Source organism: Perognathus longimembris, chromosome 2 (assembly GCF_023159225.1).
Source record: "Perognathus longimembris pacificus isolate PPM17 chromosome 2, ASM2315922v1, whole genome shotgun sequence".
NCBI classification, from domain to species: Eukaryota; Metazoa; Chordata; class Mammalia; order Rodentia; family Heteromyidae; genus Perognathus; species Perognathus longimembris.
In genome coordinates, this window is record NC_063162.1 from 20,155,787 (window position 1) to 20,165,147 (window position 9,361).

The 9,361-nt window shown below is 51.0% G+C and overlaps 1 protein-coding gene across 2 annotated transcripts in view; it reads left to right on the forward strand.

Annotated features, from left to right (window-relative positions):
• Positions 1–9,361, forward strand: part of Sh3pxd2a (SH3 and PX domains 2A) — a 179,084-nt gene that overhangs the window by 127,389 nt on the left and 42,334 nt on the right. For both annotated transcript variants that reach the window (XM_048338315.1, XM_048338314.1), the window contains one exon: positions 1,350–1,481. In XM_048338315.1, coding sequence (XP_048194272.1) covers positions 1,350–1,481 — 132 coding nt within the window. The remainder of the gene's footprint in view (positions 1–1,349; positions 1,482–9,361) is intronic.

Consider the following 9,361-nt stretch of genomic DNA (forward strand, 5'->3'; position numbering starts at 1 on the left):
AGTGTCCTAGGACCTCCCTTTGGGCCAGATGGCTCTATCTGGGGAGGCTTCCTGAGGAGGAGGTGATGTGTTGGGTCCTGGCTGGTGGATTGTATTAGCTTCTAGCCGGGCACATAACGTTGGGTTTAGGTAATGGTAATTGTTGAAGCACAGAGGGGTTTATGGAGCACATTTAGCCACATGGCCAGTAAGCCGGATGGGGGTAGCCAGGCGGTTCACCCTCCACCCTGGTACTTACTTAATGAATGCCACTCTGGTCCAGTGGCTGGTGAGGCAGACAAGTTACTTGCTCCTTGGAGCCTGCAGCTTACCTGTCCTCCTTCTGCTACACCTCAGCCTTTGACTCCTGGATCTCCTAGTTGGGTGGCTGGAGGCGGCTGGAGCTTGAGCATACCCCAGCACTCAGGGAAGAGGGAGACCCAGACTCTTGGTGAAGGCAGAAGCTAGGCCCACTGGGGGCATCCTGAGACTGAGCCTGACAGAAGGACAGGCATGGAGCCGAACTTGAGGAAAAGTTGGCGGAGGTGTGGGGAGGGAGGTGGTGGAGGGGGGGTGGGTGGGCTGGGCTCCAGTGCTGGCGCTGGGACTTTCTTCTTGGGTTTCAAGTAAACAGTCTGGGCCCTCCTCCCCTCCCCTGCCTCCACCCCCTGCTCCTCATTCGATGGGTCTCATGTGTTTCTATTTAAGGGCTGCGAGTAAGCCCCAGTGATTGGCGGCCTCAAACCTTCTGGACTCCTCACAGGGCCTGGGCTGTGGAGAAGTTCTCTCCCGCTCTCCCTCTCCCGCCTCAGGGAGCTCGGCTGCCTTTTCTCTCTTGGCTTACAGACTTGGTTGGGGTAGAGGCCGGGGCCTCCTCCTGGGCCTGCCCCCTCCGCCTCTTCTTTCTCTTTCCTGCACTCTGGCCTCAGCCCTCATGGGCCGCCCACTGCTTGCTCCCGGCCCTCCCCTCACACCCTGGCGGGCCCAGGAGTCTAGAGACCACATCAGCCCCAGGCCTCTCTGCACACTCCCCCATGCCGGGCTGTGACTAACTCTTCAGGGCAGCAGGCTTTCTCCTCACTTTCCTGGGCCTCCGTCTCCATCTGTCTCGGGCCCTCTCCTCCCCCTCCTCCCCCCCTGCCCCCCAGCTCCCCATGTCCCCCGGTCCCCGCGGTGCAGCGGGCCGGTGTGGGGCCTTGCTATATGGCCTGTCCTTGGGGCCCAGCGAGCTTCGAGCCCTGGCTGCGGGCTGGCCCTTGGAGCAGCACTGGCGACCGAACAGCCTCTCGAAGGGGCAATGGACAGGGGGCGCCCCGGCCGCGGGGCCATGGCTGGCCGCTGGCTCACCGCGTGCTTTCTGCCCTCACCAGGTGCCGACAGCAACGCCGAGCCCATGATCCTGGAACAGTATGTGGTGGTGTCCAACTATAAGAAGCAGGAGAACTCGGAGCTGAGCCTCCAGGCTGGAGAGGTGGTGGATGTCATCGAGAAGAACGAAAGTGGTGAGTGCCCGGCCACCGGCTGTCCACTCGGGGCTCCAGCCTGGCTCCCCAGCCTGCCTACGTTTTGTTCCCTTCCTCCTCCCCCCACCTCTGCAGCTATACGTTATTTCCATCTGGCAGGGAGAGAGGGCTGAGGAGTCTGAAGTTCCCCCTGTTGGTTTGGGCTGCAGGCCAGCAGTTTGCCTGGTGGTGGAAGAATGTCTCTCAGGCTCCGGAGTAATTAGCCGGCTTGTGTTAACTCAAGACCCGGGTGGCAGATAGCAAGGTCCAGCCCTGCTCAGGAACCCCATGTTATCTGAGATCCATGGCTCAGGGGTGCCCAACAGCAGTTTCCCCTGTTGGGGCCATATTCCAAGCCAGGATCCAGACAGGGGCCTAAGAACCCAGCCAGCTAATGGACAGCATGGCTGTAGCATCACAGTGGGGTTCAGAGTCCCCAGGCCCCCGGTGAGTTGTCTGGGGAAGGACCAGTCCTGTGGGAGCTGGCCGGTGTCTGGGTAGTGAGCTGACTGCCCCCTGCCGAGCTGGAGGCCCTGAGGATTTGGGAAGAGGACCCGGATGGGGACCAAGCCAGGTCCTGCAGCCAGAGAGGGTCTTGAGGCAACCACTTTGTCATTAGGAGCAGACATAGGGGCCATGCCGACGGCTGCCCGGGGGCTGCTGGTTCCAAGGTTCTTACAGACTGCGCCAAAATCTCATGCTGTCCTTGGCAGCAGGAGTCGTGGCAGGTGGAGAAAAGAGAGCCCCAGTCTGTCAGTCCCATGTTTGTGGTTCGTGTGGCCCTGGGGGGCCAGTAAGGGACCTCCTACCCGAGACATTCATGGGTAGCTTGCCTAGGCCTGCCGGTAATGCTTGAATGGGCTCAGACGTGTGTTGTTCCAGTTCCAGTTTGCTTGGGAAAGGGTGTGTATGGGAGCTGCCTGCACTGTGTTTCTCCAGAGAGGAGGGGCCTCCCATTCTTGCCTGGCTCCTCTGTACGCTTTCAATATTTTGAAAGGCAGGCAAGCCAAAAGGCTATGCCCATTCTGTGGACAGGGAGACTGTGGCACAGAGACCAAGAGGGAGCAAGCATCCTAAGGTCAAAGGTGGAATCTACATGCTCCAGATTCCTGCGTCTTGGTGATGGGTAGCTACTGAGAGGCTGAGATAATCCCAGTGAGCCTCTGGAGGAGGCGGGCTCAGGATTCCGCCCAAGGCCTTAGAAGCAGGCTGATGGAGCTCAGAGGTATGAGCACAGTCCTGACTTACGGCTCTCCTTGACCTGGGGTCAACACAACCCTTCCTCTATCAGTGAGGTCAGATTTTGGCTCTGTGCCTGGAGCCACACTGTCCACCTGGAAGAGCCGTGTCCCTGGTGTAATACCTTGACCCTTGGTTCTAGGTGACCATCACACTGGTGTTCTTCTTGTCCAGCTTTGCCCTCGGTCTTTGTCACACCACCAGTCCCCCTTTCTTGCTCCCCAAGGAAGCTGCTATTGACATGGGGAGGGTGCGGAAGCCCTTAGCACCTTTCGTGGTGGAATGGGAGCTGTGGGGCTTGGGATACACCACTCATTTGGGAGCTTACACCTCAGGAAGACAGAGGTTCTGTCTAAGGTCGGATCTTCCCTCAGGGACCCTTGTACCACCGTACCTACCCTCTGTCATGACATCTGTCTAACCCCGGAGTGGCAGGAAGGGGTGAGCCCCAGGTCAGCCACTGGCCAGGATGGCAAAAGATAGACATGAAAGGAAGTCTGTCTTGCTTTGAGAGTCTTTGATTCCCCTTCCTAATCCACATCCATGACCCTGGTGATACTTGGAGTCCTGCCTGGGCCTAGGAGAGAACTTTGAAAAAGCAGGGGTCAGTGCTGGCCTGGGTGGCGTGCGGAAATACCATGTGCAGAGTGCTCCATGGCTGTTTGAGGGGGCCCAGGCTTCCTGACTTTCGTCATCACTCGTGGCCAGAGCAGCCAAGTTCTGGTTCACAGACTCTCTGAGAGAATGGCTGTTCCTCACAGCAAGATTCCGCCTGCCACCCGCCTGTGGGCTGGTGGCTTCAGTCCCCCTACTTCCTTTGTGTAATTGTGATTGTCCTTTGTGTAATCTGGAGATAACCTTGTGGCTGCTTAGAACTGGGATGGGAGCCAACAACCTCCATGAGCCCACTATCTGAGTCTGAACACCGGGACGGGGTGATCATTCGGGCCGTGGATGTCAGGTAAAGCACTCTCCGTGCACATGGCTTTTCTGCCCTGCTGGGAGTTTTGTATCTTGCCCCTCAGTGGAGATGGCTACCCTGCTGCAGGTGTTTGCACAGGGGCCTAGAGCGCTGTGGCCATCTATCTATTGCCATCGAGAGCCAGGAGGCCCAAGCAGATAGCTAGCTTAGGCAGAGAAACTAAGTGGGTAGAGGGAAAGGAAGGGTGCTGGGGAGATGGTTCCTTGGTAGGGAAGCTGGAGGGTGGGGAAGGAGGCGTGCACATCCCCAGAGCTGGCTTTGCAAGGGGTGGTGATTGAAGCTTTTGAACTCTGGAACAAAGACCCACTTGTGATGCCCCTGACCTGGGACGTGGTGGGCGTGTTGAGGCATTTCCATTGGCATGGATGGGCAGCAGTTCCAGTCAGCATCACCCACTAGCCCTCCCATTGTGTACCTTCTTCCTGAATTGGAAGTTCCTCAGATGGAAGATCCGTAGAGAGGTCCAGTAACCCCTGACTCCTCCTGCTCATCAGAGTCCCTGGGCTCTGACCACAATGGCCAGGTGAAGTGGAGATATGGGCATGCCAGCACTCTATTCTGATTGGTGCAAGGGATGTGTCTTCAGGGTAAACCATAAGCACCATATGTGGTAAACACCAGGTGACAGGTCATGTAATTCACAGGCTCATTCTACTAGAGTCACAGAACAAACTTAAGTGTCAGCATTCTAACCATTTTGTGGCTGAAGTAATGGGCAAAGAGGTTAAGCGATCCACTTAGAGGTGCTGAGGGAGGCTCAGAATGGGCTGGTCCCAGGTGAGGGGAGATAACAGCATGATGGTGTGATTGGTGGTGCTGTGAAGAAGGGAGAGAGGTGGGCTGGTGGAGATGACCCCAGGACTCCCTGGAACATGTCCTAGCTGAAGGATGTCTCTGGGACCCTTCTGGTGCTCACAGTTGGTGGGAATTTGTGCTGATAATCGAATATTTGAACTTGAAGGCAGCCAGAGGTAAGATGATTTCAGCTCATCTTGTGCTATGCTCCCAACATCCAAGACAAGCCTGTGTCTGGGACTACAGATGTATAGAAGTCAAAGACATCCAGAGTAGTTCCTACCTGGCTTAGGGGAAAGAGTTAGTTGTTGTTGTTGTTTAGTGTTAGTCCTAGAGCTTGAACTCAGAGCCCGGGTGCTATTTCTGAGGGTGGTTTTTTGTTTTGTTTTGCCAGTCCTGGGATTTGAACTCAGGGCCTGAGCACTGTCCCTGGCTTCTTTTTGCTCAAGGCTAGCACTCTGCCTCTAGAGCACTAACTACTCTGGCCTTTTCTGTTTATGTGGTGTTGAGGAATCAAACCCAGGGCTCCATGCATGCTAGGCAAGCCCTCTACTGCTAAGCCACATTCCCAGCCCCTTATGTGAGTTGTTCTTTTTTTTTGCTCAAGGCTAGTGCTCTACCAGTTGAACCACTTTTTTGGATGATTAGTTGGAGATAAGAGTCTCACAGACTTTATACTGTTTGAGCTGGCTTGAACAGTGATCCTCAGATCTCAGCATCCTGAGTAGCTAGGATTATAGACATGAACCACTAGCATTTGGAAAGCATTTTTTTTATCAAACAGAGATTTGCCTAGGGGAAGATACAGAAAAGGATTTTTTTTTTCCTTTCTCCAGCAATTAACACTGATCAACAGGGTCAGGGTCAGTGATCAGTAGGGTCAACTGTTTTGGTAGCCATGCCACCCAGCAGACATGCCAAGACAGCAGCAGCAGCAGTTATTGCTTGCCTTGTGGAATAGTGTGTATGATGCCTCCATCTAGTAGGACATTCTTGTACCTCAAAGACCACATTGGCTGCACCTTCCAGCAGGAACAACTAGTTTAACATCTGTTGAGTGGTGATGTCAGGTCCTGGTTGCTCTTGATTTCAGGGCGAAACAAAGCTGCCTCCAATTTTTCCAGGATTGTTTCCTTCTTCTGAGGACTGCAGGCCAGGACAGGAAATGGAGAGATGAGTCAACAGAATTTTTCCTACCTCAGCTTTCCTCCTCCTAGTCTTTGCTTATTTCCTGGCACTGGAGTGATACACTGAAGGCTCTTAGGCTTTCTTGGGAAATGAGGGATTTTGTGCTCCTTTGTTCCATTCACTTGGTTTGCCAATGAGAAAACTAAACCTTGAGAATCTTTACTCCCTTCCAAAGCCAGTGCTTTATTTAGTCCCAGTTGAGTTGTGAGCAAAGAACAGAAATTCATTTCAACGTGCTCAAGAGGTTATTAAAAGGCTGAAGGATCCTTTCACAAAGCCAGTCTTCAATGAATCTTACTAAAGCCAAGCATGAGGAGCAAATTCCAGCCTTAGCAGGTTGGGAATGGGAACTAAGGCAGCTACTCCTATCTGTCTCTCTCCGGGTACCATACTGATTGGAAAACACAGCTACGTTCTTCTGCTAACACACAGACCAGCCTTCTCTTCTCATTCACCCAAGGCAGCAGTTTGTTGGTTGGCTGTCAGCACCAGATTCTGTGTGACTTCTCAGTTGAGATAGCTAGTAACAACTGCCAATGGCCTCTGGTTTTTCTAAGTTCAGAATTTGAAGTTTGAGTTGGGTGCAGTAGTACGTACCTGTAGACCCACCTACTGGGGGAGATAGGAATCCCCATGGCTCCACAAGTTGAACCCCAGCCTGAGCAACACAGAAAGATCCTAACTCTTAAAAAAAATGTTTTTAAATGTTCAAACCTGGGTTGGCAGACCTCAGATCAGATCTCTATCTCTAGTCTAGTCAGCTATGTTCAGGAGAACATCACAGTGTATAATCATGGCTGCCTAGTAACTTCTCTAGCAGTGGTTGTTGAGTGTAGGTTTTAAAGAAGAGAGGCTGGAAGGGGAGGGAGCCCCCAAAAGATGGTGGCTATAACCAGTTCCTTTTAAATAGTGGAGAGGGCAAAGAATCCAGATTGAAATGTAGTGAACCAAGGAGGTAGTTGGTGATAGAGCACTTGCCTAGCACAAAGCCCTGGGTTTGACACCCAGCCTTTCAAACAGAAATGATATAGTGCTGTCCTGATTATTAGAAAAAGTGGGAAGCAATTTGTTTCATACTGGAAAACAAGCATCCGTGATATGCACGTGAGCTTTGCAGAAAAGTGAAACATGTACATTATATTCATAATTAGTTCACTTATTTATCTCACAGACTTTGAATACGTCCTTCGCCCCAAGACCTGTGTATAAATTGTATACACTTCTAAAAGGGTCCTATCTCATGGACAGAAGCATTCTGGCACTTAAGAGGTAGACTGTATATTGAAAGGGTTGAATAACTTTACAGACTTACTATTTTCTCTTTTACATTTTTATTAGCATATATTAGTTGAACAATGGGGTTTCATTGTGAAATTTCCATACAATGTCCCCTGATCAAACTCACCTCCTCTGTTACTCTCCTTCACTCCCTCCTCCTCCATTTCATTAATTGGACTCTATATCTTCTAAGTCTTTTGCTCAGATTCTGTACTTAGCTTAAGAAACCAACGGATAGCCTATTCAGGCTTTCATGCTATGCTGTTCCTAGAAAATGGGTACCCCAATAAAAATACCAGGCTCTTTCTAGAAAAGAAGGTTTATTGCAGTTTGCATTGGTGATAAGTGAACTAAAGTTTTAATCTCCGAAACAGAATTATAAGAGTTTAGTTCCCATAAGCCGATTCCTATCAGAGGAAAGTCCTGCATCCAAAAGCCTTGCTCACTGATAGCTCTTCTCTTCCTAAGCCTGATGTGTGTGTGTGTTCCTACTCTGTCCACCAGATCAGCAATTCCTGTCCACTCTGGTCCAGGATCATCCCCGGTATGTAGTTTGTCTACCTCCTGAAGCTGGCTGGAGGGAGAGAAGGACGGGGGTCATAAATCCCAGAGCAGAGTGAGCCGCAAGCCCTGCCGCCCAACTTATTCACAACAGGCTAAAGATTGTTTTGAGGAGGAGATTGCAGGATAGCCTAGCAATTTCAAACATGAGCTTCAAGCTAGAGAAACCTGGCTATGATCTTAACTTTTTAACAAATTTCTTAGATCCTCTTAAGTATCCCATAAATTAATGGGAACACTTATGCCTACAGCTCTAGGGTTGATATATGTGGGTTCAAAAGGGAATCTACCTGGGATCTGGAATGCAGCAAATACTCCTGTCACCCTGTCTCTGTCTGTCTCTCTGTTTCTGTCTCTCCCTCTCGCTCTCTCTCTCCTCCCTCTCCCTTGCTTTCATTCTCTTACTCTCTGTGCATGCCAGTACTTGAACCTGAACCCAGGATCTGGGCACTATCCTGGAGCTGTCTTGTTCAAGACTGTTGCTCTACCACATGAGCCACAGATCCACCTACTTGGCTTTACATACAACCTTCAATGATTAATTGGATATTAGTGTCTCACAAATTTCCCTTGCTCGGCTGGCTTCAAACCGCAGTCCTCAGCTCTCAGTCTCCTGAGTAGCTAGGGCATGGCCATAGTACTCAATGTATGATAGCCATAGATGAGACCATTGGATGGGGACAGCTTCAGCAGTTCCCTCCTTGTGTCCTTGGTTTCCCTCTTTGTCCAGAGATTAGATTGCCCTCTGGTTCTGTCAGCCCTGAGGATCTGTGAAGTAGGTGCAGTAACAGTTTACTGTGAAACAGTGAGGCCCCATAGTCCTGATAGTCCTTTTGGTCAGAGTCACCCTATATCTAGAGGTCCTGCTTGGTCATCTGTCTATGTCCAGCCTAAGGCAATGAAGCAATTCTGATAGCTGAGATAAAAGTGTAGAGCTAAAAGTATATGGTACAGCTAGGCGTTAGTAGATCATGCCTGTAATCCTAGCTATTCAGGAGGCTGAGATCTGAGGATCATGGTTCAAAGCTAGCCTCGGCAGGACAGTCCATGAGACCCTTATCTCCAACAAACTACTCAGAAAAAGCCCTAAGTGGCACTGGCTCAAGTGGTAGAGCACTAGCCTTGAGCACAGAGTCTCAGGGACAGCACCCAGACCCTGAGTTCAAGCCCTATGACTGACAAAAAAATAAAAATATAATCTAAGCACACACACACACAGCAGGGGAAACTAGGGGAAGTCAAGGAAGGGGTGACATTGTACTCATAGCTTGGTGCTGGTGGCTCACACCTGTAATCCTAGCTACTCTGGAGGCTAAGATCTGAGAGATCTGAGGATCATGGTTCAAAGCCAGCCCAGGCAGGAAAGTCCATGAGATTCTTGTCTCCAGTTAACCACCAGAAAACCGGAAGTGGTTCTGTGGCACAAGTGGTAGAACACTAGCTTTGAGCTGAAGAGCTCAGGGACAGCACTCAGGCCCAGAGTTCAAGCCCCATGACTGACAAACAAACAAACAAATAAAGCTTAGATAGCACTCAGGCACTGAGTTCATGCCCTACAACTGACCCCCCCCCCTCCACCAAAAAAAATGTATTCATCACCTGACTTACGAAATGCTAAGCCCTCTCTCTGTACAACACCTTAGTAATAACAATAAAAGTATATGTATGCACACAGTATATACATATCTTTTAAAGCATATAGTGGTAGGACAGGGACAGCACAGTGGGAGATAGTGCTGGAGCAGAAGACAAGGGGAAATTAGGCAGCCCCAGAACCCTGGATCAGGAACACCATGCTGGGAGCTAGCCATTCCGGTTGTGGGAGGGTGTTGGGAGC